At 44.6% G+C, this 20,798-nt stretch overlaps 1 protein-coding gene across 1 annotated transcript in view; it reads left to right on the top strand.

Annotated features, from left to right (window-relative positions):
• Window positions 1–446: 446 nt before the first annotated feature.
• CHRNB3 (cholinergic receptor nicotinic beta 3 subunit) overlaps window positions 447–20,798 on the top strand; it is a 34,748-nt gene continuing 14,396 nt past the window's right edge. Inside the window, exons 1-3 of the mRNA XM_023214638.2 lie at window positions 447–679; window positions 12,996–13,147; window positions 14,648–14,692. Coding sequence (XP_023070406.1) covers window positions 625–679; window positions 12,996–13,147; window positions 14,648–14,692 — 252 coding nt within the window. The 5' untranslated portion in view covers window positions 447–624. The remainder of the gene's footprint in view (window positions 680–12,995; window positions 13,148–14,647; window positions 14,693–20,798) is intronic.

Genomic DNA, 20,798 nt, shown 5'->3' on the forward strand with positions numbered 1-20,798 from the left:
AAAATTAGCTGGGCATGATGGCAGGTGCTTATAATCCCAGCTACTCGGGAGACTGAGGTAGGAAAATGGCTTGAACTTGGGAGACGGAGGTCGCAGTGAGCCAAGATTGCACCATTGCACTCCAGCCTGGGTGACAGAGTGAGACTCCGTATCAAAAAAAAAAAAAAAAAAAAGAATAAAAATAAAAATAAAGAAAAGAGAATAGAGAAATAATGGGGATGAGAAACTTTTCACTATGGATGTGGTAAAGTGGTTCTTCCATATGCAGATCTCCAATCGTAAGAAAAACAGCACAGAACATTCAGAAGTTGTCTAGCTTCATCCTTTCTCCAGTGCCCTGCATCTCTTGCAAGGGAGTAAATTAATAAGTCAGGAGTTAGGACCCAGCGATATGTTTTAGACTTACACGATCTGACAGCTGACTGCAAATCAATGAAGTGCACTTTGAGAAGCGGCGCACTTGGCAAGAGGGGTTGAGACTGTTTTAGTCCACTCCAGGTGTTGCTGTCCTCTTGGGTTCCACTTCAGATTTTGAACCCCTGCATTTTCTTTTCAAAACCCCCTTTTCCAATGGAAACGCTCTGTTGTTAAAAAGGAGGAAATTGTCTTTCTGAAACTGACATCATGATGCTCCCAGATTTTATGCTGGTTCTCATCATCCTTGGCATCCCTTCCTCAGGTAAGCACAAGTCACACTAAATTAAAACTACAGTTGCAGACTTATTTAAGCAGAGGAGGCAAAACTATGGTGTTGATAATGTTAGAATTATTACAACATGTAATGCACAGGATACATTTAGCATAACCTTTAAAATGTGGCCCAAATGAGTAATTCTCTGAGATGTGGGGGGTTTTGCTGAAGAAATCATATCTATGAATTTCATAATGTTTATGTTTTTGTCATTTGCTGCATTTCTCCTTCTGAATCACTATGAGCTTGGTAAGAAAACACAAAAGCAGGAAAAACATTACTGAATGCACTGAGCATTACTCAGAGAATTGTTCAAATATTTGGCACAGAAATTTACTATATCAACATTTTTCTATCATATTTACTAATAATTTTTTAGTTTTGTCCAATATGCCCTGTAGACCTATATAGATATTTTAATAAATTTGTGTATGTAGGTAGATTTAGTATGTTTATATATCACAATTAAACACAAATGTATCAAAACTCTATGAATATGTGTTTTATGTGACTATTATCAACTGAAAAGAGGAATTTTTGATAAGGATGAAGGACAAATAAAAGGAAAGAGTGAAAGATAGAGACAGACACACAGAGAAAGAGAACAAAAAGTAAAGGAAAGAGGAAGCAAGTACTGAAAGGCTTTGGGGATTGGTCATTTGCATCTGCCAACTTCCTGGGTTTGGGAATCATTTCACTTTTTGTGTAACTTGAGAACAGAAAGTTTTCCCCCATTGAATCAGAAACCATCTGAAACCGCAGTCAGATGGTGAGAAAAGGGTCGGTCCACCAGCAATTTGTGTTAATTTCTCAGTAGTATTTTTGCCACGTTTGATTATTGCAATTTTCAAATGGAAAACTGGAGACACTGAGGGAGATTTGCCCAAATCCAGAAATAAATTCTACATTTCAAGATCCCAAGACTGTGAGGCACCTGAACATTATCCTATTGTCAAAAACAGCCTTTTCTCAGACCAAGGACTCAAAGTCAAGCAGGAATTTCTAAATGCAGAAAGCCTCAAACTCATTTTCAAATATCATGAAATTTGGACTTTTCAAAGTCTTAAATGCAGTTTGCCAATCACAAAAATAATAAGAAACTTCTGTGTGTTTGAGTTTACCATTAATGTACGTGTGTCTGATGTTTTTCTGTCTTTATTATTCTATTTATTATAAAATAATTCATTCTCATCACTCTTTTCCCAGGGAATGATTTCTCTCAATGACTAGTGAGGGTGTTTAGCATAAACTCTCTTGGTTCAGCTAAGCCTCGTCCTCTGTGCACAATCAGGATTATATAAGAAAACTGGAATTGCTTGGCACCCGGCACTCATCTCAATTGTGTGGGCTGGAAGAGTTTGGGAAGATTATGTGATCTTTCACAAATCTATAATAAATCTAATAACCTGTGATAAATCTGTATTTCTAGATCCATCAGCATCTGCTCATATTTTTAAATCTGTTCCATATTTCCTTACGTTTTTTAACTTTACTACTCATTGTAAAAAAAAAAGAATAGTTTATTTTTGTTATGCAAAACTACATTTTTCAAATTACAAGAGGCAACCCCTTCATTTTTCTATTTCTGGCTTTGGTAAAGAGGATCCTCCGGTGTAGCCATGGGATGTCTCTCATATTGCTATTTCATATTTTATGTGTGGTGTCTGCTCTCAAAAAGCAGGCGGTGTATCTTATTTATCTTCCCATCTCTCTTACAACATGAGGATATGATAAGACATCATGTGTTTATTCATTCAATAAATACTTATTGAGCATCTACTGTATCCCAAGAATGGTTCCAGTGTCTAGGAATGCAAGAGGAAATGAAAACAAAGCCATTCTAATAAGTTCTCGGCTGGGCATCGTGGCTCACACCTGTAATCCCAGCACTTTGGGAGGCCAAGACGGGTGGATCACGAGGTCAGGAGATCGAGACCATCCTGGTTAACACAGTGAAACCCCATCTCTACTAAAAAAAAAATACAAAAAACTAGCCGGGCGAGGTGGCGAGCGCCTGTAGTCCCAGCTATTCAGGGGGCTGAGGCAGGAGAATGGTGTGAACCTGGGAGGCAGAGCTTGCAATGAGCCGAGATGGCGCCACTGCACTCCAGCCTGGGCGACAGAGCGAGACTCCGTCTCAAAAAAAAAAAAAAAAAAAAAAATTAGCCAGGTGTGGCGGCACACACCTGTAATCCCAGCTAGTCGGTAGGCTGAGGCAGGAGAATTGCTTGTACCTGGGAGGCAGAGGTTGCAGTGAGCTGAGATCACACCATTGCACTCCAGTTTGGGCAACAAGAGTGAAACTCGGTCCCACCAAAAAAAAAAAAAAAAAAAAAAAGAGTTCTCATGCTATCAAGAATCCAATTAAATATGCATTCTTTGATTTCACCATGAGGGCTAGCTCCATGGGTGTGGTATGCTTTTTTTTTTTGGACAACGAGGCAATAGTGGAAGGAAAAACCAAAACATACCAAAAAGTGTCAAGCAAAAAAGTCCACATTTCCCAATCATCTTTGCTGAGATTTGAAATTCTTCAGTAATTTCTTTCTTTTTTTTTTTTTTTGAGACAGGGTCTTGCTCTGTCGCCCAGGCTGGAGTGTAGTGGCGCCATCTCGGCTCATTGCAAGCTCTGCCTCCCAGGTTCACACCATTCTCCTGCCTCAGCCTCCTGAGTAGCTGGGACTACAGGCGCCCGCCACCACACCAGGCTAATTTTTTTGTATTTTTAGTAGAGACGGGGTTTCACCGTGTTAGTCAGGATGGTCTCAATCTCCTGACCTCGTGATCCACCCGCCTTGATCTCCTAAAGTGCTGGAATTACAGGCATGAGCCATTGCGACCAGCCTTGTTTTTGTTTTGTTTTGTTTTGTTTTTTGAGACGGAATCTTGCTCTGTCATCCAGGCTGGAGTGTGGTGGTGATCTTGGCTCACTGCAACTTTTGCCTCCTGGATTGAAGGGATTCTCCTGCCTCAGCCTCCTGAGTAGCTGAGATTACAGGTGCCCACCACCACACTCAGCTAATTTTTTTTTATTTTTAGTAGAGAAGGGGTTTTACCATGTTGGCTGGGCTGGTCTCAAACTCCTGACCTTAGGTGATCCACCCACCTCGGACTCCCAAAGTTCTGGGATTACAGGCGTGAGCCACTGCGCCCGGCCCAATTATTTCTTTTCTGTCCTGGCTGAGGATAAAACAAATGGCATTATCAGTAAAACCATAACTAATCCTGAAGATTTTTATGAAATCCTGTTCGTAAAATTATGAACAGGTGCTGATGGATCTAGAAATACTCACAGATCTGAGATTTATAAGAGGTTATTGGATTTAGTATAGATCTGTGAGAGAGAAAAGTTTTATCTATTAAGTCTTATCAGTTGTTTGTACCTCAGTGTGTGTTTGTCAAATTTTGTTAAAAGTGGATGTTGATATGGTGGAGGGAAGAGAGCAGGGGCGTCTGAGAGACTGAGGAAAGGAAATAGAATCAAGAATAAAGAGACTGGTCCGGCGTGATGAGGCCAAGGCGTGCAGAACGCGAAGTCAGGAGATCGAGACCATCCTGGCCAACATGGTGAAACCCCGTCTCTACCAAAAACACAAAAATTAGCTGGGTGTGGTGGCACATGCCTGTAATCCAGCTACTTGGGAGGCTGAGGCAGGAGAATTGTTTGAATCAGGGAGTCGGAGGTTGCAGTGAGCCGAGATCACACCACTGCACTCCAGCCTGGCAACAGAGCAAGATTCTGTCTAAAACAAACAAACAAAAAGAGACCAAGGGTGCTGCAATGGTTCACGTCTGTAATCCAACATTTTGCAAGGCCAAAGCAGGAGGATTACTTGAGCCCAGGAGCTCAAGACCAGTCTGGACAACATAGTGAGAGACATCCGTCTCTACAAAAAATTTAAAAATTAGCCAGGCATAGTGGTGTGTTCCTCTAGTCCCAGCTACTCAGGAGGCTAAGGCAGGAGGGTCACATGATCCCAGGAGGTCGAGGCTGCAGTGAGCCATGATCATGCCACTGCACTCCAGCTTGGGCAACAGAGCAAGGCCTTGTCTCTATGAAAAAATAAAAAGAATAAAGAGACCAGGTCAGGTCTTCAATTCCAAAGGAAAATTTCTTTGTCTTAAGGTATTACTAGGCACCTCATCAATACCTTTCATGATTTCATTCAGTGGGGCTGAGAGAGCCCCAACCCCCTCACAGAGGTGTCTCTCCAGTCCCCTGGTAGCTGTGTTACTTTTACCTGATTGCTCTGTCTATTGAGATAAACAGCAGCTGTGAGTGAAGGGCTGCGCCCCAGTCATGGGCATATCTTAAACTCTGGCTGTCTTTTGTATCTTGAAAACAGCAAATATCTGGGGTTAGTAGGCCACATTTTGTCGATGTTTCTTAGACACAAAGACTCTAAAAGCCCAGAAGGTGTGAGCTGCTGGAGGCCTCAGCCATCACCCATTCCCTTTTCTTATTGGGAGATGATAAATGCTTGGAATCAGCACCAGAACCCATGGTCTCGAAACCTGAGTCCAGTGCTTCTCAATGTTAAATAAATATTTGTTGGATTCTCATCCTAATGAGTGATGACTTAGGCAAGGGAATCAGCCTTCTGAGCCAACAGCAGCACACTCTCCCAGAGCCTGTCCCAGCCTGAGCTTGGTGCACAGGAGATGACCAGCATCAGGCCAAGTGCGCTCCATCCCTGTCTCTGCCTCCGAACTGAAGCCTTTACACTCGCTCTCTGGCTCTCCATCTTCCTTCCTCTGCCCATGGAGTTGTCTGTCTGGCCCCAAAGGAAATATACACATTTATTTAAAATAGAAGTAAACATTTATTTATTTATTTATTTATTTATTTATTTATCAGAGCCTCACTGCACCACCCAGGCTGGTCTCAAACTCCTGGCTTCAAGCAATCCTCCTGCCTCAGACTCCCAAGTAACTGGGATTTACAGGTGTGAACCATCATACCCAGCCCCCCCAGGAAATATTTTGATGAAGAAAAATGAGACAAAGATTAAGCAAGGAGGCCAGGCGCCATGGCTCACGCGTAATCCCAGCACTTTCGGAGGCCAACGTGGGCAGATAACCTTTGGTCAGGAGTTTGCAACTAGCCTGGCCAACATGGGGAAACCCTGTCTCTACTAAAAATACAAAAATTAGCCGGGTGTGGTGGCAGGCACCTGTAATCTCAGCTACTTGGGAGGCTGAGGCGGGACAATCACTTGAGCCCAGGAGGCGGAGTTTGCAGTGAACCGACGTTACGCCACTGCACTCCAGCCTGGGCGAAAGGAGCAAGACTCCGTTAAAAATAAATAAATAAATAAAATAAGCAAGGAAAAGCAGGAGAGGAGAGAAAAAGAAAGAATAGGGGTTTAGAGAAGTAGCAAAATTCCTTTTTTACCAAGAGAGGTGGTGTAAAGTTTAATAGGCAGCGAATACTCTCTGAAGCCGTGTTGTTGGACTAAGTGTGTGTGTTTGGGGCTGGGGGGAGACAGACTCAAAGCAAGGAAATGTTGGGTGCACACGGCCATATGTGAGGCAGGAATGTGCCCTTGCGGAAGAGCATGGGACATCCTCCACCAAGGGGCACAACCAGAGTGGTGCCCACTGGGGAGGCCCTGGGTGAAGGCCTCTGTGCCTGGCACCGACTACAGCAGAGGGAGTCTCAAGTGTGTGACATAACCTGTCACCAAGGCTTAGAGTCTCCCTACAGCCAAACAAATGCTGTTTGTGATATGATTTTAGAATATACACCATGGAATACTATGCAGCCATAAAAAAGGATGAGTTCGTGTCCTTTGCAGGGACATGGATGCAGCTGGAAACCATCATTCTGAGCAAACTATCACAAGGACAGAAAATCAAACACCGTATGTCCTCACTCATAGGTGGGAATTGAACAATGAGAACACTTGGACACAGGGCAGGGAACATCACACACAGGGGCCTGTCATGGCGGGGGGTACGGTAGGGGGAGGATAGCATTAGGAGACATACCTAATGTAAAGGACAAGTTAATGGGTGCAGCAAACCAACATGGCACATGTATACCTATGTAACAAACCTGCATGTTGTGCACATGTACCCTAGAACTTAAAGTATAAAATAAAATAAAATAAAAATACCATTCAGCCGGGCAAGATAGCTCATGCACATAATCCCAGCACTTTGAGAGGCCGAGGCGGGCAGATCACAAGGTCAGGAGATCGAGAGCATCCTGGCCAACATGTTGAAACCCTGTCTCTACTAAAAATACAAAAAATTAGCTGGGCATGGTGGCACGTGCCTGTAATCCCAGCTACTTGGGAGGCTGGGAAAGGAGAATCACTTGAACCTGGGAAGCGGAGGTTGCAGTGAGCCAAGATCGCGCCACTGCACTCCAGCCTGGCAAGAGTGAGACTCCGTCTCAAAAAAATAAAAATAATATAATTCTTCCAGGTAGTAGGTTGCTCTAAATAACAGTAAAGGATTCTGAAAAATACAATGCTAACAGCAAAACATCAAAAATAGCAATAACAGCAAATACACGTTTATCGAATTGAATTTTTGGAATAAGAGAAGATGGCTGGCCTGGCCACCAGAAGACCACGCAGGCCACCATCAGCTGGATGACCCTGGGCAAGGCTCCTCTCAATGCCCCAGTATCCTCACCTGTAAAACGAGGGGCTAGAGTGATCCTGGAGGTCCTTCTTGGTTTTATTGTCTTAACTTCATTATCAGTTCACTTTTCCTCCCTCTTTCATTGTGGCTGAAATTGGGTCCAAGCTTCTCTAAGAAATGCATCCATGTCCAAGAGTGGTGCCTCATGCCTGTAATCCCAGCACTTTGGGAGGCTGAGGCGGGCAGATCACTTGAGGTCAGGAGTTCGAGACCAGCCTGACCAATGTAGCGAAACCCTGTCTCTACTAAAGATACAAAAATTAGCCGGACATGTTGGTGCAATCCCAGCTACTCAGGAGGCTGAGGCACGAGAATCACTTGAACCCAGGAGGTTGCCATGAGCCAAGATCATGCCACTGCCCTTCAGCCAGGGTGACAGAGCAAGACTTCACCTAAAAAAAAAAATATATATATATGTGCATCCACAATGGAGGACACTCATCTTCTTAGAAAAAATTCTTGGTTTCTCAATGGATTACTGAAATTAATCTTAGAATATTGTGATTAATCTTAAATATAAGTTATTTTGCAAAAATTTGGTCTATGCACAACTTTCCAGGAATCCTTTTATTCCATAATACAAAGACCACTTGTCCTGGAAACCTTGAGCGTATCTGTGATTTTACATCTTCAGGAGCAGTGAGCCAGGCTGGCTCTGCCTCATTCCCCTGGGTCACAGAAAACACCGTTATGGCCTTTTGTTCATGTGTTCATTTGTTCATTCAAACATCATCAAATATTTATGGAGGCCCTGGTCTCAAAGGATCAACTGTGAGAAGCACTTGGTCTTTCTTATAATGTTCTATTTCACAAGAAGGACAAACCAGAAACATTTCCAGGCTTGTCCTCTAAGTCTGCTTCAATAATGCCAATGACTTCAGCTTCTATTTTGGAAAGGTTCCGAAATTTCAGGATATTAGGCAGAGATCATTTAATCTTTGACTTTTTTTGTTAGGGGGATAAAGTCTGTTTTGGTCAGAACAGATTTGCATTAGTCAGGCTGCCATTACAAAATACCATAGACTGATTAAAAACGGACATTTATTTTCTCATAATTCTGGAGGCTGGAAGTCTATGATCATGCACTAAAAAGTCAGTTTCTGGTGAGGGCTCTCTTCCTGGCTTGCAGAAGGCTGCCTTCTTGCTGTGCCCTCACATGGTTTGTCCTCTGGGCCTCCTTATGGGCTCTGTCTTTAAATACAGTCACATTGGGGGTTAGGGCTTTAACATTTGATTTTTGAGGGATGTAAACATTCGGTCCCTAACAGCCAGTATAGTTCATGCTTTTTATTAATTCAGACAGGAAGTGTGCCTTCTGACAGTGGTAACACAGGTGGAGATGCATGCTGTGCCTGAAAGAGCAGAGCTGCTTGCTGCCCCTGGATCTTGATGAAGAGCAGGATTCCTATATCTTCACAGGGGGCACAGCTGCCTAAGTGCAAATGCTAAGCATTTCAGGTCGGAATTCTAGATTTCCCCTCCCAACGTGCAACTCCATCTCCTTTCAGAATGACTGGACAATTTTCCTTTTGGGAAAGGAAGTTCATGGTTACAGTCCCTGCTCATCTTCTGGAACCCTCTCTCGTATGTGTCTGAAATTATCCCAGCTCACGGTTGTCTGAGCCAATGCGGTGTGTGTGTGTGTGTGCGCGCACGTGTGCATGTGTTGGTTCAGGCATCATTTGGTTGTTCTCAGCCTCCCTGGAGTGCCTCCACCCATTGTCTTCAGTAATTTGTGCTAATTTGGCTGACCTGGGACTCAGGGACTCTGCAGGAATTTCAGCACTCCAGCACCTCAGCAGCTAGTCACGTGGTGCAAGCAGCCATCAGGGCTGTGTTCAGATGCCTATCAGTGGCTACAGTGGTTTAACCAAATAGGAGATTGCTTTTCTCGCATACCAAGAAATTTGGAGGCCAATAGTACAGGGCTATCAGAAACCCAGGTTCTGTGTATCACTCTGCCCTCCTATGTGTGTAGCTTTCATCAGGTTTGCAAGACAGATGAGTGGCCAAAGCTCCAGTTCCAGATAAAAAGAAGGAAGCAGACATGTCAGATCAAGTCCATCCTTTTTAACAACCTTTCCTCTAACCACCCCAATCCCAACAGCTTCTGTTTGTATCTAATTGGCTACATGTGCCATAGGTCATTCCCAGATGCAAGGAAGCCTGGAGCTGAGCTTTTTAAGCTGGCACCATGCAACCCTAAATAAATTTAGCATCTGTTGCCAAGGAAAAGGGGGGAATGGCTGTTGGGCAGGGAACTGGCAGTGTCTGCCACAGTGCTGCTGTGGTTTGAATGTGTTCCCCAAAGTTCATGTGCTGGAAATTTGACCCCCAACACAGTAGTGTTGGGAGGTGGGGCCTAATGGCAGGTATTTGGGTCATGGGGGCACCACCCTCATGAGTGGATTTATGCCATTATCATGGGAGGGGTTGACCCCCTCTTGTCTTTCTCACCCTCTCTTTGCCTTTCCATCATGTTTGATGCAGCAAGAAGGTCCTCTCCAGAGGCTGGTCTCATGATCTTGAACTTCCCAGTCTCTAGAACCATAAGCCAATAAATTTCTGTTCATTATAAATTCCTCAGGTTGTGGTATTCTGTTGTAGCCGCACAAAACAGGTGAAGACAAGTGCCTTTCAAACAATATTCTCTGCCTTAGAGGATGGGCCTGGCTGACCTGGGAATAGATGGAGGAGGACAGCTGTGTCCTCACTGCTTCCCTCTTCTCTTGAGCAATTCACCTCTGGTCCCAACTCTCCAGATGCCCCTCAGTAAAACAAAGGCCACAAAGCTGACTGCATCATTGCTCAAGTGTTTGTCCACTCAACAGTCATTAGCTCAGCAGCTGCTGGGTGACAGTCACTATTCTAGGAGCTGGGAATATAGGAGTGAAGAAGACAATCCCCAACTTCCTGGAGCTGGCATCATCTAGGGAGGGGAGACAACAATAAACAGATAAATGTGATATGATTAGGTTCTCTACTGGAAGATAAAGTACCCTAAAAGGATAGAGAGGAGAGGGATTTTTAAATAGTGTAACCTGAAATGACTTACTCAAGGAAATGACATTTGAGCAAAGACTGGATAAGTGAAGGAATGGCTGTGGACTCTCCGGATAAGGGTAAGAACTTTCCCCATGCAGATGCATTCTAGCTTGTTCTGGGAATCGCAGACTGCCCCGAGGACTGGGGAGGAGGATGCGGGCAGTATGGTTGAGGGGTACACAGTCAGGGCCACATGGGGTCAGGGAGACTGTGGTGGAACTTAGGATGTTTCTTTCTGAGTGTGATGGGAAACCATCTGGAGCGCTTAGCAGGAACTGACATAATCCTCTCTAGGTGCTGTGTGGGGAATGGACTGTAGAAAGGTCAGGAGTGGAAACAATTAGGAAGCAGTGCAGGAGCCCGAGAGAGAGAGCATCTGTGCTCTCAGCATGGCCCCGGTGGAGATGGTAGGGAACAATCAGGGCTGGGATGTATTCTGAAGAACATTAAGACCCGATGTGGGGTGGGAGAAAAAGAGAGGAGTCAAAGATGACTTCAAGAATGTCCCCCTGAGCAAATACACAACTTGCCCCCTAGAGGCTGTGGGGAATTCCCTCTGTTCTCTTCCTGTACATTTCCAGGAAGGTTTCCTGGCTCTTTACAGATTGACACCCTGGTGGCTGCCCAGCTGGCTGCTCCCAGTGCTGCTCTTGGTACTAATAGTAATCAACAGATCAGTTTCTGTTCATTAAAGAAAATTTTTCTTGAGACAGTGTCTTGCTGTGTCACCCAGGCTGGAGTGCAGTGGTGCGACCACCACTCACTGCAGCCTTGACTTCCAGGACTCAAGCCATCCTCACTCTCCAGCCTCCCAAATAGTTGGGACTATAGGGGTGCACCACCATGCCCGGCTAAATTTTTCATTTTTGTAAGACAGGGTCTTCCTATGTTGCCTAGGCTGGTCTCCAACTCCTGGGCTCAAACGATCCTCCCACCTCAGCCTCCCAAAGTACTAGGATTACAGGTATGAGCCACCATGCCTGGCCCACAGTTTTTAAATAAATAAGCATAAATGTAAGGTTGTGTCTCTATCACTCATTTGCATTTATGTGGAGGAAAACAGGGCTGGGTACCCTCAGAGCACACAGCCTACCTCACCCACGCCTCTGAGGTGCTGGGACAGAGGCACCTTGAATTGCTTCTCTCTTAGGAAAGTGCCTACAGAAGCCTCCTGCAAACAGGGGGTAGGTACACTTTTACTTTTCTTCCTAAAAGAATCCCTGGACTTTGATTGGGCAAACCTGGAGGGTACGTCTCTCATGAGATCATTACCCAGCATATGGGTGTCTCAGTGGGAAAGAAAAAGGTTTTCTATGGTCAGGACATGGTGCAGAATGAGTTGCTATAGCATATTAATTGGGTGCTGAACAGGCAAGGAGGGGCAATTTAAAACTCCCATGCTGATCAGTAACGGAACTGCACCTGTGAATGGCCACTGCACTCTAGCCTGGGCAACATAGTGAGACCCCATCTTTTTTAAAAAAAAGTAGGGGGCTTGCTTGTTTTAAATGTGACAGCACTGCACTGTAAGGAAATAAAACTTTATTTTGGGACTGCATTCCTAAGCCATTTCCCCAACTGGAGGGTTACAGTTTAACACTGGGTGTTTCTGAGATTCTCACACAGTGAGGCAGAGTGTGACATCCTGGCTGCTGACCAAGGAAGGACTTTGTAAGGAAAGACTTCCTTGGGAAAAAGACAAGAGGACCGTGAGGGGCACACGGCTGGTGTTCAGTGACGCCATGCCGACTCTGACACCTACCTACACACATAAAATGAACACCCACTATGGGCCAGGCACTGTTCTAGGTGCTGGGTAAACACGATCAAATACAATGCCCACTGCGCCCATCGTCAGGGCTCCAGGGGAAGACAGGTGTGACAAATAAGAGACTTCCAAAGGGAGATGCTGGAGGCTCAGGGACGGAGAACAGCTCATGGGCAGGGCCCATGTCTGTGAAGAGGGAGCATTGCAGATGGGACCAGAGGTGGGGGTCGGGGTGGCTGCAGATAGAGCTTCTGGGACCCGGGTGTTGACCCCATGATGGGAAAATCTCATGAGAGCGGAACTCTGGGTAAAATGTGGATTCTGGGCCGGGTGCAGTGGCTCATGCCTGTAATCTCAGCACTTTGGGAGGCTAAGGCGGGCGGATCAGGAGGTCAGGCGATCCAGACCATCCTGGCTAACACGATGAAACCCCGTCTCTACTAAAAATACAAAACATTAGCTGGGCACGGTGGTGGGCGCCTGTAGTCCCAGCTACTCGGGAGGTTGAGGCAAGAGAATGGCGTGAACCCTGGAGGTGGAGCTTGAAGTGAGCAGAGATCGCACCACTGCACTCCAGCCTGGGGGACAGAGCGAGACTCCATCTCAAAAAAAAAAAATTTCACCAAAAAAAAAAAAAATGTGGATTCTGCTTTCAGCTGTGTGTGTTTGCAGGGAGGTGGGAGTGGGCGTGGAGACTCTTGCATGTTTCAAACTGGGCTGTTTAGAAACAGACACAGCCTATGGTGCAGGAGGCCAGGGCCACAGGATGCCATGGGACACTCATCTAGGCATCGTGCCCCTCCCATTTACCCATGTCTCCCTATGATTCTTTTACAGCCACTGCAGGATTCAGTTCAATCGCCGAAAATGAAGATGCCCTCCTCAGACATTTGTTCCAAGGTTATCAGAAATGGGTCCGCCCTGTATTACATTCTAATGACACCATAAAAGTATATTTTGGATTGAAAATATCCCAGCTCGTAGATGTGGTGAGTAATCCTTGGCACTTGGCTAAAAAGAACATGCATTCTTTAACCTGTTTATGAGTCTAAATTATATTTTTTCCCTATGTCTGACATTTCAATTTAAAAAATAATTTACTGTGAGAGAAAGTCTGTCCCCAAGAAGCCACTGAAATGACCTGAGGAAAGAACAAGAAGTTATCACAGGGTAAATTGCAGCACTGTTAGTGTGGGATCTTTTTGCTGGGGGGAGGATGTGGTTGCTAAGATAGTCATTGCCCCTGGCCTGGTTTGCTGAACACTCAGGAAGGAGGGCTGAGAACTGCAGAGAAGAGGAGCTGAGCCTGGGGCTGACGCGCTGTGTGATCTTGGATCCTCCGTGGCTGTGCCCTGGGCTGGTAGGGGGTCTGCAGGGAGACGAGGTGGTAACAACAGTGCCCACAGCCAGGCCCATTCTTGCTCTCCCTAGGCGGCCCCGTCACCTCTCCTGAACTCACCCATGCCTTCACATTCTAATTTTCCTTTTGAGCTTGCATTTCTGCCATGATTGTGTTCTTAGAAGAAACCAGTGAACTTTAACTCCCCAAATGCAACAAAATTGTCCTGCTATGGTCCCCAAAGCCCCAGAAGAATCCTCCTATGTTGTCCATTTTCTCCACCCCACTACACACATGTGTGCATGCTCACCTGCCCTGGCTGGCTCAATACCCCAGGATTCCTTCTAGGAAGTCATGCAAAGCCCATCTCCAATTTAGCTATTATTTCCCTCTACTTTGCCCCTTCATTATTATTATTATTACTATTATTATTGAGACAGAGACTCTGTCTTTTACCCAGGCTGGAGTGCAGTGATGTGATCTCAGCTCACTGCAACCTCCGTTTCCCGGGTTCGAGTGATTCTCCTGCCTCAGCTTCCCGAGTAGCTGGGATTGCAGGCATGCACCACCATGCTCAGCTAATTTTTGTATTTTTTGTAGAGACAGGATTTTGCCATGTTGGATAGGCTGGTCTCGACCTAACCTCAGGTGATCCACCCGCCTTGGCCTCCCAAAGTACTGGAATTACAGGAGTGAGCCACTGTGCCCAGCCTACTTTGTACCTTTAAAGTGCCTTCTGGGTCATGCAATTTTATATAAATATAGCCACAATGAACTGCTACTTGTTTTAGTTATTTTTCATTTTAGGCAAAATCTGTATACCGTTTGACTATTTATATGCCATTTGACTGTTTTAAATTGAGAATCTTTTGCACTTTTAACACCTCAAAGGTAAGACTCAGATAGATTTTTCTGATCAAAACCAAACAAAAACAGCTGGGTGTAGTGGCATGCACCTATAGTCAGCTCCTTGGGGGCTGGGGCAGGAGGATGGCTTGAGCCCTGGAGGTCGAGGGTGCAGTGAGCTATGGTGGCACCACTGCACTGCAGGCTGGGCAACATCTTGAGACCCCATTTCTAAAACAACAGCAAAAATCACAACTTACTTTCACTTCAACTTACAGTATTTTTTTAATTGTCATTTTCTTAGGATGAAAAGAATCAGCTGATGACAACCAATGTGTGGCTCAAACAGGTAAATTTCGATTCAAGCATTGTGTCTGCTAACCCAGTCACTTATTTTCTATTTAGAAAGCCTCCCATCTGAAAAACATTTATTTAAGAGGGCATATCGTGTTCCTCAGGGAGATTTGTAGGAAGGGTCTATGGCTTTTATTTTCCATTGTGAGTGTTGGGGAACTGATCCTGGCAAGCCCTTGGGTGCACACTGCTGTGCGTGGTTGCTCCCAGCAGTAGAGCTGCTCGTGTGGTGGGCGGAGGTGACTCTCCTGCCATAAGACCTGGGGATGGGCCCTGGGACCACTTAGAGAAAAGAACAAAGAGCCTCCAAGATGCACCACTTTCCCCCAGGTAGGGAACTGTAGCTAGGTAGGAAAATCAGGGCTACATCCTCCCAAGCCTCCTCTGGTCCTCTGTGGGTAGAATCTACCTCTAATACCTCTTGCTGCTTCCAAGGAAGAACTGAGCCCTGAATGAGGGAATAATGGGGCTGCCATGGTTAATTTCAAAACAGAGTGAAGCCCAAAACAAAATGATGAATACGTGTTTTCCTGACATCACTGAAAATGCATTTTGAATCGTTTTCAGCTTTCTTTTTAGATAATTGTTTTTAGCTTGGCTAGAGTTTATTTCCTAAACTCAGGGGAGTGTGTCCAGAGGAGTTTGTTTTAGGATTGTCAGTAAATAATTACTGTTCAAATCCCAATTTCGCATATGTTATCTGCAAAGATAAAATATTAACACTTGATAGCGGGTAAGAAGTTTGGTTTATCCCAGCTACTCGGGAGGCTGAGGCAGGAGAATTGCTTGAACCCAGGGGGCAGAGACTGCAGTGAGCCGAGATTGTGCCACTGAATTCCAGCCTGGGTGACAGAGCGAGAGCCTGTATCAAAAAAATAAATGAATAAACTTGGTTTAATTGTTTATTTTGTGTTTTTGTTTTGTTAGCTTTTTTTAAAAATTTAGTTTTGTCTTATATTTATTTACAAATTTATCTGAGACACAGTCTCATTCTGCCACCCAGGCTGTAGTGCAGTGACATGATCTCGGGTCACTGAAACCTCTGCCTTCAAGGTTCAAGTGATTCTTGTGCCTCAGCCTCCTGAGTAGCTGGGATTACAGGCGCCCGCCACCATGCCCAGCTAATGTTTTGTATTTTTAGTAGAGACGGGGTTTCAACATGTTGGCCAGTCTGGTCTCAAACTCCTGGCCTCAAGTGATCTGCCCACCCCAGCCTCCCAAAGTGCTAGGATTACAGACTTGAGTCTCTGTATGTATTTATTTATTTTTCGATTCAGGAGTTACATGTGCAGGTTTGCTACACGGATCTCTTGCGTGATGCTGGGGTTTGGGCTTCTAGTGAACCCATCACCCAAATAGTGAACATCATACCCAACAGGGAGTTTTTCAGCTCATTCCCTCCCTCCCTCCATCCTTCCTTCCCTCCCACATCATTACTTTTGGAGTCCCCAGTGTGTTTTGTTCTCATCTTTGTGTCCATGCATACCGGTTGTTTAGTTCCTACTTCTAAGCAAGAACAAGCAACATTTGATTTTCCAAAGTTTTTTGTTTGTTTGTTGTTTTTGTTTGTTTGTTTTTTGAGACAGAATCTCACTCTGTCACCCAGGCTGGAGTGCAATGGCACAATCTCGGTTCACTGCAACCTCCGCCTCCCGGGTTCAAGTGATCTTCTTGCCTCAGCGTCTCAAGCAGCTGGGACTACAGGCACATGCCACCACGCCAGGCTAATTTTTGTATTTTTAGTAGAGATGAGGTTTCACCATGTTGGCCAAACTAGTCTTGAATTCCTGGCCTCAGGGGATCTGCCCGCCTCGGCCTCCCAAAGTGCTGGGATTACAGGTGTGAGCCACCTCGCCAGGCCTAAATATTTAATGAATGTTCAGATATTGCCTAATTTGTCCCATAGTTTTAAAATATTCCTGGTGGGATATCTTTCTGCTAATGCTTTATAAGGAACAATGGATACAAGAAACAGCAAGGAGCTTCCCTCAGCTTCGTTTCATGTCATCAAATTTCTCCCACTCAGCAACTTTAGTGAGAATTAGAGAACTATGATGATTTTCAGTGCTTTCTACTCATCTGTTTCTCTAATCAGTAGATATGTGAACAAGTTGTGAAATGGATCTGCATATTGTTTTACTTGCAAATAAAAATATCCAGAAGAAAATAATAAGCTTGGAATGTATATATAAAAATACCACTTAAATAAACATATCTTGCTATACAACAATCTCATTCCTTGGTGACTTACCCACTTTTGCAATTCAGAGGCCATAGACTTGGGAAGTATTTTGAGTTAATAAAGGACAAGAAGAAATCCTATATTCAAGCTTGCAGGGCAGAAAAGAACCCACACTTTCCTCTTCAGGGGAAAATAGGCTTAGAAGTTAACAAAAATCAAACAAACACACAAACCTTTACTTCCCGCATGCCTCCTACTCCACTGCTTTTTGTTTTGTTTTGTTTTTTGTTTTTTTTTTGAGTCAGAGTCTCACTCTGTCGCCCAGGCTGGAGTGCAGTGGCTCGATCTCGGCTCACTGCAGCCTCTGCCTCCTGGGTTCAAGAGATTCTTCTGCCTCAGCCTCCCGAGTAGCTGGGACTACAGGCACGTGCCACCACACCTGGCTAATTTTTGTATTTTTAGTAGAGACGGGATTTCAGCATGTTGGCCAGGCTGGTCTCGAACCCCTGATGTCAGCCCAAAGTGCTGGGATTACAGGCATGAGCCACTTTGCCTGGCCGAGATTAAGCTCTCATCTCTCACATAAAGCAGTGGTCCAGAGACTCTCGGCCTTCACATGGGGATAGTAGGTCTTTTCACTTTTCTTGTGCTTTTGAAAATAAGGAGTCATTTCAGCCAAAGAGAACAGCATTAGACACAAAAAAGTAGGTGCCAAGGGTCCCTCGGGCCTCAGCTGCAGCTTTGGAAAGGACTTTCCACAAAGTTTGTCACCAGAATCCCAGAAGCCTGATGGGTGTCTTCAAACCAAGGCAGAATTAAGTCCTAAAAGTCAATTCAATACCCAAAACCAAGCAGGAGAAATCCACAGGCAAGGAGCACACCGACACTTGGAAAAGTCAGCCCACTGACTGAAGTTCCCATTTGACAGAAGCAATGAGAATAATCGACTTTTTTGGGTATAAATGTGTAAGGTACAAGTGTGGTTTTATTTACACAGATATATTGTGTAGTGGTGAAATCTAGTGTATCTGAATACTAATGTACATTGTAACCATTAGGTAATTCCTCATCCCTCACCCACCTCCCACCCTCCCATTCTTCCAAGTCTCCAATATCTATTGAGATTCATATACTTTGTGTTTAATTCGCAAATGCATAAACGAGGTTTATCTCATTTAAACCTCTCTACCACCTGACTTAGGAAAAGAGACATCGTATAGAGATAGAAGAGTCCAGTCCTCATCCGGCAGGAATCTGGGTTTCCTAAGCCCTGGCCAGGATATTTCTGGCCTTATGCAGCCTCCTCCCTGAACACTAAGCCCTGCTTCTAGACCACAGGAAGAGCCGAAGCGGGAGAAACGAAGCTTCACATTCCAGAAAACTACAGAGGATATAGTCAATGCGATGTCCATTCGCACAGATTGAGTTTGGAGTGGGAAATTTTACAGTGGATATTAGTTAATATGTGTTGTTATGGCACAGACAATGTTGGGGCAGAAAAGAAAGGTCATTTTTACAACACTGGGTGGCAAGAAGGGAAGGCTGCCTGGAACAGGAGGCATTGAGCTTTGCCATGATGTTATGTTTATGCTTTTTAAAAAAAAGCTTTCTGGCCAGGCGCGTGGGTCACGCCTGTAATCCCAGCACTTTGGTAGGCCAAGGCAGGTGGATCACAAGGTCAGGAGATAGAGACCATCCTGGCTAACACGGTGAAATCCCATCTCTACTAAAAATACAAAAAAAAATTAGCTGGGCGTGGTGGTGGGTGCCTATAGTCCCAGCTACTTGGGAGGCTGAGGCAGGAGAATCGCTTGAACCTGGGAGGCGGAGCTTACAGTGAGCCGAGATCACGCCACTGCACTCCAGCCTGGGTGACAGAGCAAGACTCCGTCTCAAAAAAGAAAAAAAAAACTTTTTAAAGTTATATGGATTAAAGAAAGTTGAAGGATTCAAAAAAAAGATGAAAAAAAAACAAGATAAAACAGATATTCATAAAAAGCTATCATTAGTGTTTTACACAGATCTTAGTTCCAGAGCAGCTAATAATAATATCTAAGATTTACTGAGTACTTACTAAGTGCCCAGGCACTATGCTGACTGTAATGGGAATAATCCCATTTAATTTTCACAGTCATCCTAAAAGGGAGGTTCTATTATTATCCTAACTTTGCAGATGAGGAAATTGAGAACTGGAGAGTGGAAGTGACTTGCCCAGGGTTAAGCACTATTAGGGGAAGTCTGACTTATGTCGAGCAATCTTTCACTTGCCTTAGACTGGAGGGAGAGTTTGAAGAGTGTACTGTTCTCCTGTTAGCCCTGTTCCTGTATAATTTCCTAATCCTGGTCTTCTAAGGCTTGGATTCCTCAATCTCCAGGACATCTGATGGAGTTGGTCTAGAAAGAATTCAGGAGAGAATGAAGTTAGGATCCACTCCATCTTCCATGCATTCACCAGGATTTATTGAGAGTCTATGTGCCAGGAGCCCTGCTAGATCCTGGATATATAAAGAACGACCCACAGCACCGCCTGAAAGAAGAGGACATAGTGTTAGTTACCAAAAAATAATTACCATGATAAATATCACAAAGAAAGTACATATAAAACACTGTGGAGCTTGAAAAATGACAGTGAGACAGGAAGAAAGTCAGGGAAAGCTCCCAAGGGGAGGGGATATTTAATTTGAGTCTTACAGGACAAACAGGAGTTCCACAAGTCAAAAAGGTGGAGAAGTTGTGAACCACCTGAGTAGTGAATAGTAGTCCCAATAACACCACTATCCAAAAGCTCTCACATTTGAGCAAACCCATTGGTAACTCTTTGCAATCATCTCTGTGTCCCTCAGTCAAAATGAAAACAAAAATGCCCAATTCCCCCTCTTTCCTCATTTGCCTCCCAGACACTGAAAAATATTCTCTAATTCGTATCCACATGGAGAAGAGAATTCTACCCACTTGGAACAAAAGCACGTTCCATGGTAGCGCATGCAAATGAGATACTTGTGGGGTTTTTTAAGTCAATTCTCCTATTTTATCCTCTGTTTCCATAGCTCTCCTCTGGTATATTTAGACACTCTTCTTCTATCCTCTCAACCAAAGAAAGAACTTTATACAGCACAAATCTAGTGACATCCAGAGGAAGTCTTCTACATGGTGCTATTTTTATTTTATTGATTTTATATTGCGAACTAGTTTGTCTTCCTCCTTTGTACTTCCAGACAGTAATCAAAACCCTATAAACTATAAATATATTGTTAACATTGACTCACTAGGACTACGTGAGAAAGTACTTACTGCCCCAGCCCCTCAGATCCCGCACCATCATATCAAGGTTAGGAAAACGTGGAAAGCACCTTAGAGACAACGAAAATTAAACTGACCTTCTTTTTTTTTTTTTTTTTTTTTTTTGAGATGGTGTCTTGCTCTGTCACCCAGGCTGGAGTACAGTGGCATGATCTCGGCTCACTGCAACCTCCGCATCCTGGGTTCAAGTAATTCTGCTTCAGCCTCCTGAGTAGCTGGGATTACAGGCGCCGGCCACCACGCCCAGCTAATTTTTGTATTTAGTAGAGAGGAGGGTTTCACCATGTTGGCCAGGCTGGCCTCGAGCTCCTGACTTCAGGTTATCCACCCGCTTTGGCCTCCCAAAGTGCTGGGATTACAGGCGTGAGCCATTGCACTGAGCAAAACTGACCTTTTTTGAAATGACACAAGGGTTGGCCCTTTTGCCTAGATGTTACCATAGAAATTATAACTATGACAACAAATGCCAAATTTACTCACTCCATATTTCCTGAGAGCCTACTCTGCACAGTGTAGGTGATGCAGGGTAGGTGAGCCCCAAAACTGGGGCTTAGCCTGGCTTCACCAAGAAAAGAACTCAAGGACAGCGGCAGCAGAGATACTGCTCCCTACAGACCAC

Source organism: Piliocolobus tephrosceles, chromosome 7, assembly GCF_002776525.5.
Source record: "Piliocolobus tephrosceles isolate RC106 chromosome 7, ASM277652v3, whole genome shotgun sequence".
NCBI lineage: Eukaryota > Metazoa > Chordata > Mammalia > Primates > Cercopithecidae > Piliocolobus > Piliocolobus tephrosceles.